Consider the following 24,736-nt stretch of genomic DNA (forward strand, 5'->3'; position numbering starts at 1 on the left):
AGAAGTTATAGGTTTCCTGCTTCTGCCATGAGACCTGAGAGGATCTGAGTTGTAAGAAAATCTCAAGGTGTGCTCTTTGGATCACAAGGATATTTGTATATTAAGAGCTTTAGGTAAAGAAAGGATTCCATGATATTTGGGAAATACTGGGGTAAATAAAATTATGGTGATTACTGCAAGTCTGCACAAGCCTTTAATATCTTAAATACCCCAAATATCCTGGTACACTTTATATAATACTTATCATTTCATTATTTGACCACATACATGTATACATGCATGCATACATGCATACATGTATGTTGTTGTGTGCTGGTGAGTTGATTCCAGCTGATAGTGACCCTATAGGACAGAGTAGAACTGCCCCATAGGGCTTCCTAGGCTATAATCTTTACAGTAGCAGATCGCCAGGTCTTTTTTCCAGCAGAGCCGCTGGTTGATTTGAACTGTTGACATTTTGGTTAGCAGCTGAGTGCTTGGCCATTGTGTCCCCAGGTCTCCTTGGCATACATGTATATGTGGGTATAAAACTTACACAGTCAAAAAAGTAAGCAAAATGATAAATACCCCTCTTTTCAGTCTTAAAATGGGTGTTCCATGGAGCACAACTTTGAGAAATGAAATTTTAATTCATTTCCCTCTATTTCTGTATGATTACACTAAATACATTAAAAAAAATGAAAGAAACGAAAAGCAAACACAACAAAACGAAACAAACAAAAAACCCAACAATGGTTATTTCTTAGATTTTTGTACGTGCTCAAGACCTTTTGCTGGGTAGAGGAAGAAAGGAAGCTCTATGCTATAAAAATGATAGGAGACGAGTTAGGCATTTTATGGGATTTCTTCAAGGCCTAGTAGGAAATCAAATTGATTTGCCTGAAATCTTGCATAGCTATCAACAATTGCTAAATCATCAGAACAATCCTAGATTTAGGGACTGGCAGAGGAGGAAGAAAACAAAAGATAAGCGTCACTCAATTTTTGCATATCATAGATTTGTTTCTTTAACACCAAAGTGTAGAGCTTTCTAGCATTTAAGTTTGGGACACTGTTGCTTTGTTTAACCCTCAAATAAAAGACGGTATCTTTCACACCATTTATTTTCCCATTTGAATTTACATCAGCCCCTTTGAGGCAGGAGCAAATATACGAACACCTATCTGCATATTTACCCACGTTTCTTTATATGTGTAATATCCATAGGTGCAATATTTTCTTCTTATTTAGCACTCTTCATGAAATGATATCAGAGCTCTTCAGGGATATTAATTAAGCTTTATAGCAACCCCTGTGACACGTTTGCCTGCCTGCATATATCTGTTGGATACACAGAAATTAATGCTTTTGCAGAAGTGTGCCATTTAAGTGTGTTTGTAGGCCAGCCACATACCCACTGACAATGCACAGAACACATCCATACATTTCAGTTGTCAGAAAATGCCATTAAAAAAGGCAACCATCATTTAGCATCCACACGTAAATATCGCCATGACACTGCATATACCCTCAACCAGATCCTGCAGCATCCCTGTCACAAAACAAGTCCCATGGAAGTAGGCTCTGAAAGCTCGGCTTCCTTGGAATGCTCCTGGTTTCTTAAATGCCGGGTTTCCTAGGGCTCCGGGTGAGGCTTTTTAAAGATGCAAGTGTCAAGGAAAAACTGTCATGCATGTTTGCCTTAAGTACCTGCAAAGCTTGTCACTGCCATCTTGGAAGTCTTGACGAAGATGCAGTTGGACATGCCGAGGCAGGACAAATTGAAAACTGCCTGACAGTGAGGTGGCATGTTAGACTGAAAGGCAGGTGCCCGCCTTCAGGCATTTTCTTTGCAAGTGGCAGAATTAAACAAAACCTAAACAAGAGTTTGGTGGGCGAAGCTGCCTTTTGCAGGCATCTCAAAGGCTTGCACTTGAATAGGGGTCTCTTCCTGTGCTCAGGTTTTGCTTTATAAGAGGTTAGGTGGGTACATGAAAAGCAAAGCCACCTCTGCATTTATGTGAGGGAGCGAGGAGGAGGAAGGGAAGAATGGATGGAGATGAGGAAGGAGCAAGGTCACGGTCAGGGTCAGGGTGGGGCAGCACCTGCTTATAATAGCAGGCTGGACAGGGCAGTAGTTAGAGGTTAACCTGTTGGCAGTATATGGGCCTCAGGGCCTGACTGCCCTCCTGCAGCCCATGCAGCCTCAGGCAAGTGACTTAATAGCATTGAACCTCAGTTTCCTCATAACAAAAATGGTGAACACAACTGAAAGCATTTCATGGGGATATTGGATGGATTAGCTGAGGGGTTCAGCACATACTTGACACTGAATTGGGCCCAATAAAGGCTGATATATAAAGATACATATACATATCTTTAAAAAAATTCCTTCTTCCTTCCTTCCTCCCTCCCTCCCTCCCTGCCTTTCTTCCTCCCTTTCTCCTTCCTTCTTCCCTCCCCTTCTTCCTACCTTCCTTCCCTCCCTCCCTTCCTTCCTTCCTTCCGTCCATATGAACTTCATAGGTTAACTGCAGTGCACTTTGGTTTCTGCCTTTCTGCAGTGTCAGCAAAGGCCATTCCTCCTCATTGCAAATCTGACCACAACATGCCTCTGTGTAAAGCTCTTTAAGGGCTCCTCATCCCACACAGAATGAACTGCAGGGTGCTTGGCCTGGGCTGGAAGGTATCCCTGCCCTGGGCCTCCACTTTTACTCCAGTTGATCCAGAATGCTTACACACCCTTGCTTTTCTGGGCCTTTTATTATTCCCTTGCCGCTGCCTGGACTGACCTTTTGACTGGGTAGCTGTCATTCTTTCATCAAGGTGGGTCTCAGGCCCATTCCCACCAGCAAGACTTCCTTGAATGCAGGTTGGTGTGAGTGTTCCTCATCACCCCGTGCTCCCATATAGTCCCCTGAACTTATGTTTACCTTACAACCTTCTATATTAATATAAATTATCTGCTCAATGCCTTGCTCCCATTTGACTGTAATTTCCAGAGGACCAGGGCCATGTCTCTTTCATTCCCACCCTCAGTGCCTTGCTTGATGCCCAGCACCTAATAGGACCTCTGCAAATGCTGGCTGAATTAAGCTGAAGTCCTATGCACATAGGCTAGTAATGGGATTACCAACAGGAGGTGGGAAACACAAAAATCCTTATTTAGCATAAAATCTGAACTTCAGATAAATAAACTATGTAAGATTGGCCTGAGGGCCTCTTATTGACACAGCCCTCACATATTTATTTCACAAAAAAAGGCTTCTTCCTTGCCAGATTTTCAAACTCTTGATCATAATGCTCTCCTGTAATAGTTAGAACAATAATACTGCTATACTAGGCATTTCTCTTGGGAATTCAGAAACTTGACTAAGTCATCTTAGACATTCTTATAATATCCCCATTAGGTAGATGGAGGCAAGGTAGACAGGGAGTAGAGGCAAATCTAAACATTGCCAAATTATAAATTAGAAAACAAAAGACAGCGCGAGGTTAGGTGTCTTGACTCACGTAGGCCACACTGCAGTACAGTTTGGGAATAAAGAGACAGGGTCCTACAGCTAGAATCAAGGGAAGCAAGTGAGTCAGACTTTCCCCCTTGGACATGCCTCTTTCTACACTAGGCCGGCAGATTAGAAAGGGGCGTTGATGCTTCTAGGGTATTCAAGTACTGCTTAGTACACTATCCCTTGAAAAAAAAAGTTTCTCTCAATTTTATGTCTAAAATCCAGCACCACAAACTTCAGGGCTCTGATTTTAAACCTATAAAGGAAATTCAGGCCATTAAAGAAAGAAGAATGAAGAGAGATCATAACATTCAAATTGAAATGTGTATAATTTGGCAGAAACTATCAAAATTCAAAATGCACATTATAGATACCCTTTGATCTAGCAATTCCACTTCCAGGAATTTGACTTTGGAATATAATCATGTAAGTATGCAAAGAAAGATACATATACAAGGCTCTTCATTGCAGTTGTATTTGTAACAGCAAAAATCTGACAGCTATCTAAATGTCCATCAAGAAGAGATTGGGTAAATAAATTACGGCATTACGGAATACTATGCAGACTTTAAAAAAGAATGAGGTAGGTCTATGTGAAATTACCTGGAAGGAGTTCCACAATATCTCATTAAATTGAAAAAGGCAGTTGCCAAATGGTATGTATAATATAATTCCATTTACATTAAACTTAAAAAAAAAACCAGACCCAGACATCCATAAACATTTCTGAAAGGCTAAAATAATAAACCTGCAAGCAGGTTTTCCTCGAAAATTAAAATGGAGGGACAGGGAATAATACTTTCCCAACTTCTATACTTCTAATTGTTGAATATTTTTACCAAGAAAATATATTATTTTTGCAATAAAATAACTGAAAAGACAAAATCTGTTGCAATATGTAGTCTAATTCTTTGCCTTAAATTCTTGAACTTTCTGTTACAGAAAAAAAGGAGATAAAGATTTTTGTGCAAGATAAATAGGCACCAAAATGCCGTAATCATGCAGGAAATAGTGAGGGTGGTAGGGAATGCCAGGGCCAGAGGGATCTGCCTTCTAGCCCAGCCTTGACATTCAAATGTGAGTAGGAGGCCTTCGGCAAGTCATGGAAGTCTCTAGACCTCACTCTCTTCATCCGTCAAATAAAGACATTGGGTTGACTACACAATGTGATCTTATGCGGGTTCAAGTTTGAAAATTCTGCCTCTGTGTTGCCAAATGAAGTGTTCTTTTCTTAAATTATCAGGGCTCACTTTTAGACAACCCAAATTACAATGACCTTGAATCCTTCTCCTGGTCTGCCTTCTGATGTAGTGATCAGAATCAAGGGGCCACCCTCCCAGAAGAGAGGATATGGAGGTAAGCAGATCTATCAAAATTCAAAATGCACATTATACATACCCTTTGATCTAGCTATTCCACTTCCAGGAATATGACTTTTGAATATAATCATATAAGTATGCAAAGAATGATACATACATCATCAGACCTTTTATTCTCTCTCTCTCTGAAATAGTCCTTCTGCTCTTGCTCTGTACAGAAGGTAACACTTCTCTCCTTTTCCCAAACTGAACAATATTGTGAATTTGAAGATGTACATTATAGACAGAATACGAGGACCTTGTTTTCATATTTCCCAAGATGAGGCAAACAATGGCAAAAACTCAGAAAACAAGAGTGTATCCAGACACATACTGAATATGTCCTTCCTATCTTGTACTCACACTCACCTCAATATAAAGATGCCACATATATCTTTATGTTGAGGTTCTAGGTAGGTTTAAATGTATGTATGCTAACTTTTCCCCACTACTACACTGAACCTTACTACTTCCAGTAATATCAACTTAATTCACAAGAGTTTAAATCATGAAGGACATAATTATTGACATTGAGACATGCTGTATTTTAAGACAAAAGTTTCATCGAATTAAATATAGAACTGTTTTGATGTTACTTACATTATAGCCCATCATGAAGCTGACTGACCCTTGCAAAATGTCCTATCCAAGTCTTCCACCACAAAGCGGATAAAATGCATTGCAAAGAATATTATGAGCTTAAAGCATGGAGTTAAATGTTTCCCATTCATGGTTCTATTAAAAAGCAAACCCAAAAATTCTCCAAAGCAATTCAACCTTCTAAAGATAGAACAGCATCCCCAGCCATATCCAGGAGGAGGGAACTGCATCGAAATGTTTTCAGTTAACTTTCTCATCATGAACCCTCGTAAGGAGCACTGGTTAGTAAGACAATAAGTGAGCATGTTTTAATTAGAAAATGTGGAATCCAAGCAGTTTTGCAGGAAAGAAGATGATAGTTTAAAAGAGACATCAGGAGACTAATAAAAGTTAAACCGCATTAAGTGGCCATAGTGAACTCAAAGGTAGCGTCGTGGGACATTTGAGAAGTGAACCAAAGAGGGTGATGAACCAGAAGGGGATGGGAGCTAGTCAGTGGAACTTATTCCTTCTACTTCATACTGGAATCAGCTGTAAAGCCCCTCTGTGCCCAGGTAAATGGGATAATCCTATGCCCTGAAATGTTCCCCTATTACCAGGTCTATATGTGCCCAGAGAAGAGAATCACTATAATCAGGCAGCAAGAGAAGGCACCTAGGTGGTGGCAAACTAGCATTGTACTTGACTGAGTTGGTTGAGAGGCTCCTGTGGTTTTTACTTGCTAGGCCTCCATTTTATGGTCTCCTCTTTGGAGTTGCTGGGTGGTGTGAATGGTTAACGTGCTTAGCTGCTGACCAAAAGGTTGGCAGTTCCAACCCACCCAGAGGTGCTTCGGAAGAAAGGCCTGATAATCTGCTTCTGAAAGGTCACAGTCATGAAAACCCTATGGAGTAGTTCTACTCTGAAACACATGGGGTAGCCATGAGTCAGAATTGACTTAATGGCAACTGGTTTGGTTTTTGGTTTTGGGTGGTGCCAATGGTTAATATGCTCGACTGCTAACCAAAAGGTTGGTGGTTTGAGTCAGCCCAGTGGCACCTCAGAAGAAAGGCCTGGTGATCTACTTTTGAAAAATCAGCTATTGAAAACCCTATGGAGCACAGTTCTACTCTGAGACACATAGGGTCATCATGACTGGATAGCAGCATTGTTTGGTCATGGGACATCTCCCCTCTTCCCCCAAGATCAGGCCCTACTAAGCACTTGATCCAGGCCTCAGGGATTGGTTAGTTGTGGGCATATGACTTTAGTAGGGTTCACTGAGACTCAATCAGGGGAGTGTTGCTGATATATAAAGAAGAGATTTTCTGTTAGGCTTCTAAGTAGTGAGCATACCACCTGTAGTTCCCATAAGGACATCACCAAAGGAGAATTGCTTAAAGATGATACCAGAAAACAGAGAAAAGTAAAACTGAGAAACAGACTCCTAATGCCTTGGATTCAGTATGTGAATCCGTCTCTGCTAGAATCCTTCTTCTGTTCCAGACTTCATTTTTCCAAGTTTCACCTTCCTGATATATGAAAAGGGGACAATAATGCCTATTTCACAGGGCTTCTGTGAAGATTAGCCAAGATAACATAACGTAAAGTGCCTAGCACGATACTTGGCACAGGTAGGCAATTAAGAGATGATTGAGTTTAAAAACCAAAACCAAAAAGATTGTTCAGTGGTTTCAGGAAAGTAAAAAGATTTTCAGTATGACCACATTTCTCCTTCTGTCTTAGTCTCTTATGGCGGCCATAACAAAATACCACAAAGTGGGTGGCTTGAAAGAACAGAAACTTGTTTGCTCACCGTTCTGGAGGCTGGACATCCAAACTCAGGATGTTGGCAAGGCTATTCTCTCTCTGTGTGGGCTCTAGGGGAGATCCATCCTTGTCTCTTTTGGTTTCTGGTAGTCCAAGGTGTTTCTTGGCACTGCTTGGGTTATAGACAGATGCTCACATCTGTCTTGCCCTGTGTGTGTCATTCGGTTTCCACGTCTCTCCTTCTTTTTTATAAAATACCACTCAGAAGGGACTGAGATTAGGGTCCACCCTACTTTGTTAATTTAACCGATAACACTTGCAAAGAAAGACCCCTAGTTCCTCACACAAGGTCACATTCACCGGTACAGGGATTAGGACTTCAACATATATTTTAGGGAGACACAATTCAATCTATAACATCTTCTCACATGGACTCTGAGGCTGAGAAGCTGGAAAAGATGTCTTTGCAGTTCTCTGCCCTTGGCATATGGCTGTAGGACACAAAAACCCATTCCCATCAAGTCGATTCCGACTCATAGAGACCCTATAGGACAGAGTAGAACTGCCCCATAGGGCTTTCAAGGAGTGGCTACTGGATTCAAACTGCCGACCTTTTGGTTAGCAGCCAAGTCCTTAACCACTGCACCACCAGGGCTCTGTTTGTAGGACACTAATCTCTATCCTAGGAATAAGACACTAGTGTAGGATGCTAACACATGTAAAAACTGGAGCCCTAAACTGAGTACAGGATCCCTGGGTGGCGCAAATGGTTAACGTGCTTGGCTGCTAACCAAAAGATTTGAGGTTTGAGTCCACCCAGAGGTGTCTCCAAAGAAAGTCCTGGTGATCTACTTCTCAAAAATCAGCCATTGAAAACCATATGGAGCACAGTTCTACTCTGATACACATGGAGTCTCCATGAGTTGGAATCAACTCAATGGCAACTGGTTTAAGCTAACTACAAGAACATCTACAATAGCACACATGTACACAGCATCCTCCTATTCCTAGGGTGGGGATAAGGGTGGGTGGATTTCCCAAGAGTGCCACCAAGGGCTTAAATGGGCCTAATATCCCCTTATGCCTTCTTATCCCATGTTCCCAAGTACAGTAGAGAGGATCTGGGTTGATGAAAGATTAAAAAGTCACTAAGGTTAAGCTTTCCATTTGAAATTCTTATCTAGGCACACAGCACTGCAAGAAGAGCAACATTTTCCACCCTCCCATGAGTGCAGGATTTATAATCCATTGGTTCAAATAATTTAAAAAATAAGCTTTTAATCATCATATCACTGGTGTGCAACATCTTTACATGAAGACTAATTGTTGAGAAATGGACTGCTGCGGATGCTTGTACCCAATTGAAGCTCTAACAAATTGGTCAATGGAAAAGAATCTTTATTCATTCTCTTTTTAAATATAATGCACACACAGTTAAAATACTGATCATAGAAATCGGGGGCATTTGCTGACTCCTCAAACAGTTACTCTGAGCAAAAAAATGATTCTACAGAGGATTTAAAAATACACGATGTTGAGGATGACCCTTTGTGTTAGCATTGCTATGACCTCTAAAAATGAATATCTTCAAACAAGACTCACAGAAGAGTCCCAAATTGTTTTGGGGTGGGGGAGGGGGGAGAGCTTGGAAGGGAAAAAAGCTATGCAAGGAAAGTTTCTTAAACACCCCCCTGTAACCTAAAGGATGCAGCGCCAGTTGAGCAGGCTGGCTAAGTACCTTGTGAGGGATTGCAATTCTGGGACACAAGATCCCAATTCACAAAAGCAAGCAAGGCTAAGACTAATAAATCTAAGGAACCTCAGAAGAGTTGCAGAGCCTACTTCCCCTGCCTGGGAGAACCATGGACACCTTATCTGGCTTCTGTGAAAAGAAAAGGATCACTGGGAGCCAGAATTAGAAAAGGACTGGCACTTCATCAAGTCTCTCCCTGTCCACTGGGAAGACTTTAGGAAATGCCCCAAGGGAATGACAGTTGATATTAGCTGAATGGGTGAAAGAGCAAAGACAGAGATGGAAATATTTGGCTTTTTTTCAGCTGTGACTTAACCCAAAAGTCTTCAACATCTACACGGACTCAGGGCAGAGTCCCGTGCTTACGAAGCACGACCACGAGGTGGCCTTGATCAGTAGTTGGGTCCCCACAGTACAGGTTGCTGGGGGATGGATTTTTTAAAAGTTCTTTCTACCTAAAGGCTTAGATGTGGTAACTTGCAAGGAAGAAGTTCAAGTCCCCAACGCCTTAATAAATTTAGCAGGTTATTAATTTTACAGAGAAGGCCAAATTTAAAAAGGATAGATTCTCCTTTGGTACCTCCACCTTCATGGTTGCTTTCAAGTTCCCAGATCATCCCAAGCGCAGGCAGGAGTGATCCTGAATAAAACGTAATTCTTGTTTCTTCTTAATGTGCCTTGCAGTTTGCACATGTGCTACCACACTTTATTTATTTTCTTATTAATGGGTTTGAGTGTGTTTAACACCGCAAGCCATAAATTGCCGAGTAGTGGTTTAGACTGGGCTCTCTCTATGTCCCTGCCAACTGTCAGGGAGTGTGGTGCTAGGTGCCCCTCCTCACTGGCTTTTTCTCTGCCATTCTCGCCCCCTTGCCTCCATCTAACAACCAACTCCGGTCTCCATCTGCCAAGAAGAAAAAAAAAAGACATAGCCTGGTTTCTCATTGGTGAGCTTGCCTATTGAGCAGCTCAGTTATTGAGATTAATAAGCTGCCAGTTTCCAAGGAAGACTAAGAAAACTGCAAAATTAAAGTGCACTGCAATGTGAAATGCTGCTGGTGGCCAGGCGGGACCATGGTGTCAAAAAGGCAAGGTAAAGCTATAAAATAAGTCTGAGCTTGAAAGGCTAACCTAAAGGTCTCATTAATTTCCATGTTGCCTCTGATGAGAATTTAGAGGGGGCATAATGTTTTGCAATATGAAGAAATCAAGCTGTCTATTGATTTGAAAAGTACTTCAATGCATTTGAAAAGTGATTCACCCAGAATGATTTCTAGTTTTAAACCTCCTTCCAATATGCTAAAAAAAATAAAGAAAGAAAAGAAAAGAAAACAGGTTACCTTGGTTTCACATTCTCAAGATCAAGCTTGTCAGTGATCCTGTCAGAAAATTAATCCTTAGGTAGAAAAATCAATCTGAGAACAAGTTTGGAATAGTCTACAATTTTGTTGCTTCTCTGTGAAAACCTTATTTAGTAAATGTCTTACGTTTCCATTCCCTAATATCCACTACCAAAAAAGAATCTAAATTAGACTGAGCTCACTTTATCTCGAAGAAAAAAAGTGTGTTTCCTAAAACTTGACACCAAAAATAGATTTCTTCGGTACCCCTCTCAGGCTCACCATTTGCAGTCCTTTATCAGAGCACAACAATGGGCTCCTCCCCATAGGAACAACCAAAGCTAAAAACAAACCAACCAGTTGCCTTGAGTCAATTTCAACTCACGGCAACCTCATGTGTGTCAGAGGAGAACTGTGCTCCACAGGGTTTTCAATGGTTGCTATTTTGGAAGTAGATCACCAGGCCTTTCTTCCGAGGTGTCTCCGGGTGGAACCAAACTTCCAATCTTTTGGTTATCAGCCAAGTTGGTTAACTGCTTGTGCCACCTAGGGATTCTAAGAGTGACGTTCAAAGGTCAAACAATGTACGAGGGAACCCGTAGCTGTTTCGTTTGCTCCTACCAATTTGGCAAAGCCCAGTTTGGAAGATAAAATATCTACAAATCACGGAGTTAAAAAGGTCACAGTACTTCTTATTTCTGCAGTGTCAAATTGCTCTCACATTTGATAATACACCGAGCATTAAACCTCCGTAAATCAGCTCACGCATATCGCATGCTGCCACTATCACGGAGCAGTGAGGCCTCAGATTTACCAACCCTGGGTTGCCTCCGATCTCACAGAGCTGCAACAAAGACTCCCTTACATCTTGCCTGGCTGATGATTTTGACAATGACTAAGTCTGTGTCTGGTAACAGGCTGGAATTCATTACATAAATGATTTCTTGCCTTATGTCACTTTTAATATATTGACTTCACAATTTCCATGGCCTGGGCAAATTAATTTATTTGCCATCAGGATAAACACGGACTTTTTTTTTTTTTTTTCCTAGTCCTAAAATCACTAAAGAAAAAAAGAAAATTTTTTTTTTTTTTTTTGAGGTATTGGAGGTTCAATGGTAGAATTCTTCCTTGCTGGAGACCTGGGTTTTGATTCCCAGCCAACGCACCTCATGCACAGCCATCACCCATCTGTCATTAGAGGCTTGAGTGTTGCTAAGTTGCTGAACAGGTTTCAGCAGAGCTTCTAGATTGAGATGGACTAGGAAGAAAGGCCTGGTGATCTACTTCCTAAAATCAGCCGATGAAAACCCTATGGATCACAATGGTCCACTCTGCAAATGATGATGAAGATAGTGTTAGACTGGGCAGTGTTTTGGTTCATAGTGCGTGGGGTGGCCATGAGTCAGGGGCTGACTCCACAGCAGCTAAGAACAACAAAAGCACTATCCTGTGGTGGTTAAGAACATGGGATTCTGAGTCTGGTAGACCCAGGTTCAAATCCAGCTCTGCCATTTACTAACAGTTATGTGTAAATTACTTAATCTCCCTGAGTCACATTTTCTTCTTCCTTTAAGATGGCTATTGTAACATATGTCTAACAGAACACATAAAGGGATAAGATGGGATCTTGTATGTAAAGCGCAGTACTAACCAGAAAGTATTTGATAAAGAAAAATTGTTATTCATAGACCTATATTATCATGTAGAATAGCTGTTAAATTCACCAAAATTGCTGGAGAGATATTTTTCAGCTGAGAGCAGTGGATATATTCAATATGCTTTTATTTGTAAGTAGATAACTTTTCTGTCACATGTATTATTTTAGAATCAAAATAAGGTTGCCAATACAGCTACACTTAATTCTCTTGTTGTATCATAGATTTAACATGTCCAGAATGGCACTTGTATTTTCTGCCGTCAAATCTGTTCCTTCTTCAGTAAATCGCATCACTATCCCCCCAGCCTCCTACGTTAGAAAATTTGTTGTCATACTGACAGCTTTTTATTCTTATCTCCACTTTCTAAACCAGATGCCTTTGAGTCAATTCTGGCTTATGGTGACCCCGTGTGTGTCAGAGCAGAACTGTGCTTCATAGCGTTTTCAATGGCTGACTTTTTGGAAGTAGATCACCAGGCCTTTCTTCTGAGGTGTCTCTGGGTGGACTTGAACCTCCAACCTTTTGGTTAGCAGCTGAGCATGTTAATCATTTGTGCCACCCAGGGACTCCCTCTCCATGTCCTAAGCTCCCCAAAAAACCAACCTATTGTCGTTGAGTCGATTGTGACTCATAGCGACCCTGTAGGACAGAGCAGAACTGCCCCATAGGGCAGTGGCTGGTGGATTCGAACTGCCAACATTTTGGTTAGCAGCCAAGCTCTTAACCACTGCACCACCAGGGCTCCCTCCACATCCTAGCAATCATTAATTTTTGCTGATTCTACCTTCAAAATATACCTCATAGCTATGCATGGTCAGTACCACCACCCTATTCAAAGCTACATCATCTTTCCTCTCAACTACTACTATAGCTTCCAAACTGGGACCTTTAGTCTTGCTATACCTTCCACCCCATCCACCATTCCATTCACTACATGGCAGCTATCCTAATCAAAAACAAAGCAAAACTATCTCTTGTTATTTTACTCTTCAGCTTAAAATGCTTCAGTGAATTTTCTTTGGTCTTGGGATATAATCCAAAATTTTTAACATAGCCCAAAGCCTTGGCCTTGCCTGCCCTCACCTACCTTTCTAGCTTGCTTTCTCTTCCTGACATCTTAGTGTTTCTTTCGCCCAGTGGATCATTGTTTTTGCCACCAGAAACACTCTTTAAGCCAATTACCAGCTACTCATCCTTTGGTCTCAGCTTAAATGTGAGTTTCTCATGGGCCTGCCTTCTCTGTGATACCTCGCATGGCACTCACCACATTTGCTGTCACAGAGCATTTGTGTAATTATTGTTCATCATCTGTCTACATCCAGCCTAGAATCTCCGTAAGGGCAGGACTTTGTTTTTCTTCGTCACTGCTGAATTCTCAGTGCCTGGCGCCTGGTAGGTTCTCACAGACATATGTTGAATGAATAATGGATACCATTTTTTTTTTTCCAACTTGCAAACTTGTTTGTAGCTTGAGGATCTTGAGGACTAAAATTAGAGCTACTGGTATTTCAGGGCAAAAGTAAACTCAGAGGGAAGTTTTGTCCTGCATAGGGATTCTCTTTAGTGACCTGCTGCCTGCGTAGACTTGGAGAGAAAAGCTTGCTTCAGCAAAATGTACAAAGGAAGGAGAGTTAGGTTCCATCAGAGAGTTATTTTCTACTATTTTAGACAAGGGAAGCTGACTTCAGAAACTCCCAAAGAAGCAGCTGGCCAGGAAGATTCCCGACCTTGTTGCTCTCAGCAGACGAAGGACTAGCTAGGTGATGTCAACCAAGAATTGCAAGTGGACTTTGTTCCAAGACCTTCTGTGGATAAGCGGCAAGGAAGGAAGCTGGCTGGTAGAGTAATTTTGTTAAACACTTATTTGGGAAAAACTGTATAGACTGCATGCGTTTATTTCCTCTGCCCCATGCTTGGTTTTTCTTGGATTAAAGTATGGTGTATACATGAATTGAATGCTTTAGGTATTAGAAATGTATATGTTCTTTTAGATGACTAACATTGATACGGAACTTTTCCTGTACGGCTTTTTGTCTGGTGTTAAATTCCAAATTTGTGCAGTCCTATTTTCTGGCTCTGCCTCCTTAATCAGCACTTTCAATTCTACTTGTCACAGAAAAAAAAAAAAGGGAAAAGCACAGTTCAGTGAAGACCTAACATGCCGCATTAAGACTGATGGGAACAACAAATAGCAATGCAGAGAGTCAAGGGCTCTGCTCCCCACCAACCTAAAGAAACACAGTGGACTTGGCTTAGAATTTCTGGGGGTGGCAGAATGCCTGCTCATCACCTTCCAGAGTTATGAAATTCTTCCATCATACCCAGAAGTCTGTATTAATGAGAGTAGATGTCGTGAAACTGTTTGTAAATTTCCACTGCATTTTCAAAATTGTTGACTACATAATGACCAGTCACCAGAATGTCTTGCCTTCAATGGTTCTCTCTCTTGGATGTGATTAACCAATTCTTATTTGATACTACAGACAGGAATCCTATCATGGCATCATGCCCCTAAAAAGAAGGGCTCTCATCTTGACACTCTACTTGTGGGTAAGAGAATGACTCCAAAAACTCACACTATTTCAGCATTTGAATGAATAGTTCAGTTCCCAGTTGGCAATAAAAACCAAACCAAACTTGTTACTGCTGAGTCAGTTCTGACTCATCGCAACCCTGAGTGTTTCATAGTAGAACTGCACTCCATATGGTTTTCAATGACTGTAATCTTACAGAAGTACATCACCAGGCCTTTCTGCCATGGTGTCGCTGGGTGAATCTGAACTGCCAACCTTTTGGTTAGTAGCTGAGAGCAAACCGTTTGCGCCAACCAGGGTCCTCAGTTGCCAATACTGTATGAAAAAAACAGCGCAGAATGGAAAAAAAAATGTTATAATCTTTGATTTTACTCCACTTTTTTACTAGGTGAACTCCTATTCACTCTTCAAAACCCAGCTCAAGCATCCTCTCAGTTGTAAAACTTTTCCTGACTATCCTGGAAGACTTCTTCCTTCTTCCACTTTGCAATCACTGTAACTTTTACACCTCCATTATTATATATGTTGTGTTTATGTGACCATTTCCTTTTTTAAATTGTCCAAGTTTTAAGGGCAGGAGACATGTATTAATCATTATCTCCCCAGTATCTAACATAGCGCTTAGCATATACTAGGAACTCAGTAAATATTAGATAATTAGAGACTTAATGAATAACATTTAAAAGGGAAAAATAAAGCTCGACAATTCTATTGACTACTGTTGAAGTTTTCCCAAATGACCAGCTGTACATCCAAGTCCTATGTACTCAGTTCTGTGGATGGAGTTTCATACGTCTGCTGACTTCTGCGCCCTGTGCTTGACCTCTTCTAATAGCCTCATCTCAAAGGTCTTTATACCCCTAATCCTTGGCTTATCTCTTGTTTTTTTCTTCTGATAGGCTTTAAGGTTTTGGAAGTCCTATCTGACCTTCAGGTTTTGTCTTTAACTTGTCTCTTCCAAAACTATCACTCAGAAACCCTAATCCTTGGAGAAATGCCAGATATCCAAGGGCTCTACAGAAGGACTTCACAGATCAGAAAGCAAGTTCTGGGAGAGCTTTCTTCAGGAAAACAGAACTGTGATCTGCTTGGTTTTGTTGGACCTCTCTACCAGACCCTTGTCAAGGGGAGAGTTTATTAGAAATGATTGTTCAATAAATACATCTGCTGGAAAAACAATTGATTACACAAGAAGCTGGGATTTGGGAGATAGGTTTATGTGGTGTACATATTCTTATCGCCAAGGGAGACTTCTTGTGAGGAACAGACACTCTGATGGATTTTGCCATGTAAATGTAGTAACTAGGTCAATAAATATAGCTTTGTGATGTGAGTTCATCACCCATCAGACATTTCCATACCTTCTTTTCTGGACAGCAATCACCAGAGTTCCACCCAATGTGACTCATAATTTACCAGCTTCCTGAAGCCCTAGACCTCTTGCAAGTTATTTCTCCACTCTACAGCTAGTTTCTTCATCTTTAAAAGAGTGGTAATAATAGTTCCTTTCTACCTCATTGGGTTGCTTTCAGGCTTGCCTGAGATAATGCATATAAAGCATTGATGCCTGGCATATACAAAATGCCCAATAAAAACTTGTTGGCAATGGTAATCTTGGTCCTCTTCTTTCCATCTCTTCCTTTTGCTACAATGACTACTACCCTTCCCCTTCTTCTTTCTTCCACCACCTCCTCCACCTAGTCCACTTTGTGTAACCTTTATATCAGAAGCTATTTTTGAAACAGTAGTCTGTGAGTGTAAAGATATGCTGACTAGTGCCTGACAAACTCTATGGAAGTTGGTAAATATGGGGAGGAAAAAGATAGGAAATGTTATCCAGTCTTTAAAACCACCATGAACCTCAACAATATCCTTGTCATTCCTGAATCAAGCCTGGTGGACCAGTCAGCTTTTGGCCTGGAAACTTTTCAGCAAAGTTGTTTATTAGTGGGTTACTATATCAGTATAGATTATTAAATATATATATTATATGCATATCTATTCTTATTGATTTTATATGTTTTAAGCTTTAGAGATTAAGATTGTAGGCATAGTTAAAAATAACCTATAATTATCAGAAAATAAAATTTATTAAAATTTGGAAGGATTTTAGTGACAATGGTATATTAATGTTTGAGGTGTTATAAAAAAGGAGACTTGGTGGCGCAGTGGTTCAGAGCTCAGCTGCTAACCAAAAGGTCGGCAGTTCAAATCCACCAGCTGCTCTTGGAAACCCTATGGGGGCAGTTCTACTCTAGCCTATAGGGTCACTAAGGGTTGGTATGAGTCGGAATCTATCCCACCGCAGCGAGTTTGGTTTTGGTTTGGTAAGGTACCCTTGTTAGAGTTCTCGCACTTCTCCCTGTTTGCCTTCATCCCTTTCCTGGGAGCAGTCCTTGTAAGCTAAGATCCCAGCTAAGAGCCTAGGAATTCACTCGACACTAATGGGTTTGGATTTGGTTTGGTTATAAAAAATATGGATTAGAAATCACACCAAATGCTATGGCTTTCAAAATTGTTTGCAGGGATGTATGTGCAGGAAATTCACTGGAAAGTTACTAGAAAGATCACAGATTATTTCCGTCTTTCCTCAAACCTAAGTTATTAAAGTTTAAAAACTATTTGAGAACTTTTGAAGGGGCGATATGAATTAGCTCCTCTGTCTATTTAGTCTCCATGGTGCTTGTGAACAAAGGAACAGTAGCAATTGGAGCACACACACCATGAAAATGTCTAGGGATGGAGCAACAAGGCCGTTTTCAATATCTGGCCAACCCACACACAGCCTTCGCTGTCAATTACTCTCCGACTCGCCATGCTATGACCGACGGGCCCGCCCTTCAGGTCATTACGGTGTGCATGGTTTTGGAAGATGAGAAGCTGAAGGTGAAAAAAGGACAGAAGCAAAGGCTCAACAAAACAAACCCAGACCTGGAGGGCCTTTTGAAACTCTTCCTTTCTAACGTAAGTGCTGCACCTCTTCTCTTGTTTGGTTTTGTCCATTATTGTTTGCCCCACAGGCATCAAGCTGTTCGTGTGTATAGGAGGGATTAAAGTGAGACTGCATGTTGGATGAAATATAAATTAAAATTATACTTCTGTCAGTCTGGAATCAGGGATTGTTTCTCAAGGTCTCCCCAAACACTTAATTTCAAATGAGTCTTCATTTATTACTTCAAGAAAGGCCAAATGCATAATTTATTAGCCGCTTTCAGTCAATATACCCTTATAAGCATGTTTCCCATGAGCCTTTGAGTAAAAATATGTTATGCTAATTCTATTAGTTGGGTACACAAAAGCTGCCTAAGACAGTGAACAAGCTTTAAAAGGAGACACATGTGAACAAAGACATACCTATCAACCTGCTGTCCAGGGTCAAACTACCCAGGGCACAAGGAGGTGGTAAAGCTTGTGGCATTATTTATGCCAAGACTGTCTCCCCCGTTAGAACTCTAAGCCACCCAGCAGCTATATGTAGGTGGCTCTGAGGTAAGATGACAGGCATGTGTTGACCATGGGGATTTACTAGAAAGACCCGGGGACTTACCGAGTCTCTAGTGGCACGTTGCTATTTAGCACCCAGCTGTCCTGCAGCTGAACAGACTCCGGAGTGGTTGCCAGGTCGTTGGGCGCAGGAGCCGGGGCGTGGATCTGACTTCGCCGATTGGTCAGAGAATTCCTGTTGAGGGAGTTGGCAGAGGAGTGGTGATGGGACAATGTGTGGTTGTGAGGTGGTGGGAGAGGAGGCCTCAGAGTAGATTGGCTGTGGTGGTTTGGAGGACCTGGAAAACGAAGAAAAAGAAACAGCCATCAGGGTCCGTGGATCACAGTCTCAGACACTCTGGAAACCTGCAGAGCAGAGTTGAGAACTAGTTTCTCTGCTGACAACTGCTGAAAGCTGCAAACTAGAGACAGACAAGCAGCATAAAGCATCCAGAGTGAGCTACAGGTGCATAATAGACTTTAATTCTCATTTATCTGTAAGCATCAAATGAAGAATACGAGAAACTAAGTTAGTAAAACCAGGCTGTTGGGGGTGACCAGTGGAATTATTTGATTCATATTAATAAGGCAATGAAAGTAAGATGATGTTTGAGACTGATCACTGTTACGAAACAAGTCCCTATTCCATTTCCCAGTAAACCAGTACACTGTACACATCCTTTAAACATATTTAGTCTTTCTACAGGTAATAGGAATATGGTATACTCTAAGTCAGTGGTTGTTGTTAGCTGCCATTGATTTGGCTCCCGACTCATGGTGACCCCATGTACAATAGGATCGGACTTCTGTGATTCATAGGGTTTTCATCTGTTCATTTTCAGAAGTAAATGGCCAGGCTTTTCTTCCTAGTCCATCTTAGTCTGGAAGCTCTGCTGAAACCTGTTCAGCTTCACAGCAACACACAAACCTTACAGATGGGGGGTGGGTGGGGGGACCGGCGGCTGTGCATGAGTTGCATTGGCTGGGAATGGAACCCAAGTCTCCTGCATGGAAGCTGAAAAATTCTACCACTGAACCGCCAACACCCATTTATGTCAGGGGGAACAAATTTAAATACTTGTAGGGACCAGGAAGGAACGTGAAGTAGGTCATTTGTGGACTGAGGCAAATTGGAGAGGGTGGGTAGCAGCCATCACTTCCTTCTAGCACCTGTGGTCATGTGGGAATGAGGGAGGGTCAAGGCAGCCATGTGTTCTAGTCCTTCTAGGAAAGCTGAAGATCTGGAGTTTTATTTAAAATTTCTGGAGTTTTTAAATGTTGACAACTATCTCAAAACATACCCGTGTGTGTGTATATACATGTATATTTAATTTTTTAAGTTATCATTCATTTAAATGATCATTTACTGAAATTTCCAACAAGACACACCTGTGACCCCGCTCAGCTCAGCAGGCTTCTGACTTCTCCTCTGAGAGATGAGGCACGAGGATTCAGTCTCTGGAGAAGGTTAAGGCTGATGTTTTCAAACCATGACCCTTACTCCAAATGGTGTCCTGTTTTCTAATATAGAAATTCTCTCTCCTGGCAGGGAAAAACTCACAAAGGAAAACTACACCTCTGCAAATATCCCCTTGTCAAAATCACCATAGGTGACAACTCCACACAGGGTTTTCCTAGTAACCGATTCAAAGTCTGAGATGTGAAATATTTCAAGCGTAGTGAAAATGAAAGTAGTTCACGAGCAATGTAAGCCTATAATTTGGTTTTAATGGCTGCTGAAACATGACTTTTAATTTGTGTCCTTTGAGAAAGTTTATTTTTTGAAGGCTCCAGTCGGGGTTGGCAGCTCACCAGGTAACTGCTGTGCCTTGTCATTTTGGCCCCTGCCAACTTTTAAAATCCTCAGCCCCTGCTGTCCTGGCTTTAAGATGTTGGCTCAAGTCATTTAAACAAGCAATTCGACACAAATTTCAACTACTTGTCTCCTTATGTGGCCGAGCTACATCTCCAAAAGGTGTAATCTACATTCTAGGGTTCCCGCGAAGCCTGCAGAAACATTCCTAGGGAAAGACAACATGTCAGCAAGATACTAGGTTTGGAGAGCATTGTGACCAATAAAAACAAGAAGGAAAAACAGTAATAAAACTGGTTCCTCAAAGTTTGCATCTCTGGGCAGAAAGTACCCAGGGGATCTTTTTGTTGTTGTGGTTGGATGTTTAGAAAAAGACAACTAAAACAAAACCCCAGTGGCAAATGGCACTGTAGTGTTGTATAGATTTTAAATCACGTCCTCCAAATGAACCTGTAATTCGTATTTGACATTATGCATCAGTGACATTTTAAATATATCTTTGGGGGGAGTTTCATAGCTGTAGCAGGCTATTATATTTGCTGGCATTGTTGTCTGTCTAGCAATGTATTATTACATAGTTACTTAGCATTTGTCTGTCTCGTATTCATGGAAAGAGGTGGGGAAGGAGGTGAAATGATGTAATAATGATCCTTTAGAGATGCCATCCAAGCCTCTCACACATGGTAATGAATTTTCATGCCTTTCTTTCTCCCTCTCTTAATTTTCTTCCAAGCGGTGTCATTGTTCCCCATTATTTAGGTAATTATGAGACTTGGCTTGGGAAGACAAGGTGAGTCAGTGTATGGTGAGAGCCCACCCTCCCCAGCCCCAAGCCCTAACTTTCCATCTCCTTCCATCCACACCCCCAGCTCTCTAGACCACACATTCTCCCAAAGTACAAAGAGGCCGTGTGTTGGATTGCATTCCCTAACTGAGATACCACAACCCTCCTGTTTCCTGTCTATTCACCCTGAGCTTAGGTTTCCTTGCCTACTCCATCTTGGGTGGTCTTCTTTGTCCATTTGTGTTACATGTGGGCAGAATTCCTACAGATGCCTTTGTGCTGATGATATTCAGAGGGTGATGTTGAGAAGGGCATAGAAGGGCCGACTTGGAGGCTGTGGTCCAAGTCAAGTGGATTGTAGGTTTTCCAGTAAAATGGAAGGGAGGTCAAGATTTTTTTTTCTTTTTTTCCTTTTCTCCAAAAGAGAAGACCTAAAGATTCATGAAGGTTTCTGGGTGCCACAGTCTACACTCAGCTACCAACTGAAGTGGGCAGTTTGAACCCACCCAGTGAAGAGGCCTGGAGATCTGCTTCTGTAAAGATTACAGAAAAGAAAACCCTATGGAGAAGTTCTACTCTGTCACATATGGCGTTGCAGCTAAAAACAACAGAGCTTCTTGGGGGAGATGGGGAAGGAAGAGTAGAAGGAGATGAAAGAATACTTAATTCTCCACTCACCTTGACCTCGTATAAGCAACCTGCTATTTCCTTGCAAATAAATCAAATTATTGATAACAACAACAACAACAAAAATTAGCCAGCATCCTCAATATTGGAAGATGTTCTTCTCATTAGCTTTGCTCATTTCCACTGTGACATTATTCTATTTGCGCATTTATCTATCTATCCAACAGTCATATTTTAAAATGATGTGCAGGAGATACAAGGAAAGGATGATTACAGTACAGAGTGGTAAATACTACCACTCAGATCTATACAGAGTGCTGCGGGGGCACCTATGAGGGACATTTAGCCTGAGGTTGGAAGATAAATCTAAAAAGCTGGGGTCACGGATTGGGTCTGCCACTTTTTAACCATGGGAACCTGGGCAGGCTACCTCATTTCTTTAATTCTCAGCTTACTCATCTGCCAAACGGTGAAAACAGCAGTCACTACCCACTGAGGTTGTGAAAGTTTAAAAAGGAAGGATGAACGTAAAGTGCTAAACATACTACCTGGTGCCTGGCAAGTTTCCAAACACCCTGTGCACAGAAGATTGCTCAGTTCTTTTTGAGGACAAAAAGATCTGCAAGACATAACTCTAGCTCTCAGGAGCCCAGATTTGAGTAGGGGAGATAAGGCTAGTCCTCCTGTATCTAGGACAGAAGTCATCACCTGGCAGCTCCCCCAGCCAAAAGCAGCCTGCAATGCATTTGGTTAGACCTTCACAGGACTTCCTTAAGTAAAATGCAAAAGTTAATAAAAGTAAATATTACCAAAAATTTGAAGTCAAAATTCTATATAGTGTTCCAGATTATTGGTTTCTCTTGAAAAAACAAAATATTGAGTTCTATTCTCTTAAGGCAACAATTGGAAAGAGCTGAATGTTGTTGGGTTGAGTTTCTCTAGTTTGCCACCAACTCTAACCTTCCATGTGATACTACTAACCTGGCTGACTGCATGCATTTATGTTACCATTTGGTAGGCATTTGGGTTTTTGACTCCTAGTTTAACCTGACAGGATATTGGTGGTTCAGTGGTTGAATTCTTGCCTTCCATGCAGGAGACCCAGGTTCTATTCCTGGCCAATAAAATGCATGCACAGCCACCACCCATCTGTCAGTGGAGGCTTGCGTGTTGCTATGATGCTGAACAGGTTTCAGTGGAGCTTTCAGACTAAAAAGGACGAGGAAGAAACGCCTTCTGAAAATCAGCCAGTGAAAATCCTGTGGATCAACATGGTCCAATCTGCAATCAATCATGGGGTTGGCCTATGACTGGGCAGCATTTCATTCCACTGTGCATGGGGCTAACTCAATGGCCGCTAACAACAATAACAAGTTTAACCTGAGATATCCCAGTAATTTGCATGTTGGGTGAGATACCTCTAATGGACATCTCTATTACTACTAATGATCACAAGCACATTTGGCATTTATCAGTTTTCATTGAAGTCATCCAATGTACTACCAAAAGTAAAGGTTTTCTATTTCAAAAACGCCAACAATGGCCTACAACATGTCTTACTGCTCCCCAAGAGGCCAAAATACACGAAAAGCCCTTATCCAAGGTAACTGATGTCTTCAATTTGTAGTGAAACAGAAATGAATAACTCATCTTGATGGAGGAGGCCTAAGGTCCACTCTTAGTTCCACACATTTATTGTGCTTACTTAATGTGCATATTATTAATGGTTCTTCTACTACATAAATACAAAATAGCATGATAATGCAATTTAACCATGAAAAACTATGTAACATAAATGGTTACATGGTATTGACCTAATAAGTATGCTATTAGCAAGCAAAAGTCAACTGTTATTAAAATTGTGGAATGAATGAAGGCCATTGGGTGTCCATAGAATGTTATATGCTTTTGTAGTTTCAGATTTGCTGTGGCATAGTTAGTGTCATGGATTGAATTGTGTCCCTCAGAAATATCTGTCAACTTGGCTAGGTCATGATTCCCAGTATTGTATGATTGCCTACCATTTTTATCATCTGATGTGATTTCCCTGTGTGTTGTAAATTCTATCACTATGATGTAATAAGATGGATTAGTGGCAGTTATACTGATGAGGTCTACAAGATTAGATAATGTCTTAAGCCACTCTCTTTTGAGATATAAAAGAGAGAAGCAAGCAGAGACACATGAGGACCTCATACCACCAAGAAAGCAGTACCAGGAGCAGAGCACATCCTTTGGACCTGAGGTTCCTGCGCTGAGATGCTCCCAGACCAAGGGAAGACTGATGACAAGGACCTTCCTCCACAGCCGACAGAGAGAGAAAGCCTTCTCCTGGAGCCTGAATTTGAACTTGTAGCCTAGTAGACTGTGAGAGAATAAACTTCTCTTTGTTAAAGCATCCACTTGTGGTATTTCTGTTATAGCAGCAATAGATGACTAACACAGTTGATGCCAGAATTTTTTTTTTTTATCTTGACAGAGATGCCATTCACATATTCTGTTCCTCCTAAATGCCAATTGGTTGGCAGCAGTGTCTTAAAAAAAAAATAAAGCAATTCTTCTTTGTTGGAAGTTAGTTAGATATGGAGGCTATAAAACTTTGGAGTATCAGTTCCTGTGTTGACTAGACTGGAGTTGCTCCACAGCATGTGCAAAGAACAAATGCCCACATTTTAAATAACTTATAATGGAAGAATTTTCTTAGGGGCTAAGGAAGTAAGTTGTTAATAATTGACTATTGTTGTTGCACTCTTCCTAAATAAACAGCCGGAGGAGGCATTTAGGCTGGGTCTACTCTTGCCCAAAGTGGGGGTGGGGGAACAGGGACAAAGTAAGACAGTCTTATCTTGCTTTATAGTCTACACCAATTTTTTCCTGATGATTAAAAATGATGATAAACATAGGACACAAAAAATAAAGTAGGGGCTTGCCTAACTGCGAATAAATCACTCATTCCTGGAAATGGTATGCCAATTGTTGTTCTTTAAAAATTTCAACCCCCTCAGACACTGAGATAATAAATTAACCACAAACTCACTGCTGCCTTCTACTGAACTACCTCTTTGGAGCAAGTTACATCTTGATAGTAATTTAAGGATGCTAGAAGTGGGGATGGTATTGGCAGTCTCCACTAGATGAAAACTGGTACCAGGACATCCGGTTGAAATGGGACCTTGAAATGGGAGCCAGAGGGAATCAGGGGGTGAGGATCTTCAAGAACAATAATTGCCTCTGGTTAGAAGTAAGGAGGATGGAATTTATTGCAGAGGACCAAGCCGGCTGTCTGGTTTGAATCCCTACTTGTCCATTTACTAGCCATGTGACCACCAGAAAACTACATTTTGTTTCTTCATTTGTTTCTTCATTTGTAAATGGGATAATAATTTTACTTTTCTCATATGGTTAGTAACAGAATTAAAGGAGAATATAGCTATAAAAAGCCTAGCACTATCCATGGTACGTAAGAAACCCGTTGCCGTTGAGTCGATAGCGACTCACAGTGACCCTACAGGACAGAGTACAACTGCCCCATAGGGTCTCTAAGGA

General features: G+C 41.2%; 1 protein-coding gene across 5 annotated transcripts in view; it reads right to left on the reverse strand.

Annotated features, from left to right (window-relative positions):
* Positions 1–24,736, reverse strand: part of TENM2 (teneurin transmembrane protein 2) — a 1,072,759-nt gene that overhangs the window by 312,584 nt on the left and 735,439 nt on the right. For all 5 annotated transcript variants that reach the window (XM_012560118.1, XM_004371224.1, XM_012560117.1 and 2 more), the window contains one exon: positions 18,031–18,265. In XM_012560118.1, the coding sequence (XP_012415572.1) occupies positions 18,031–18,265 (235 nt within the window). The remainder of the gene's footprint in view (positions 1–18,030; positions 18,266–24,736) is intronic.

The sequence above is a fragment of the Trichechus manatus genome, unplaced genomic scaffold (assembly GCF_000243295.1).
Source record: "Trichechus manatus latirostris isolate Lorelei unplaced genomic scaffold, TriManLat1.0 scaffold00011, whole genome shotgun sequence".
Taxonomy (NCBI): domain Eukaryota; kingdom Metazoa; phylum Chordata; class Mammalia; order Sirenia; family Trichechidae; genus Trichechus; species Trichechus manatus.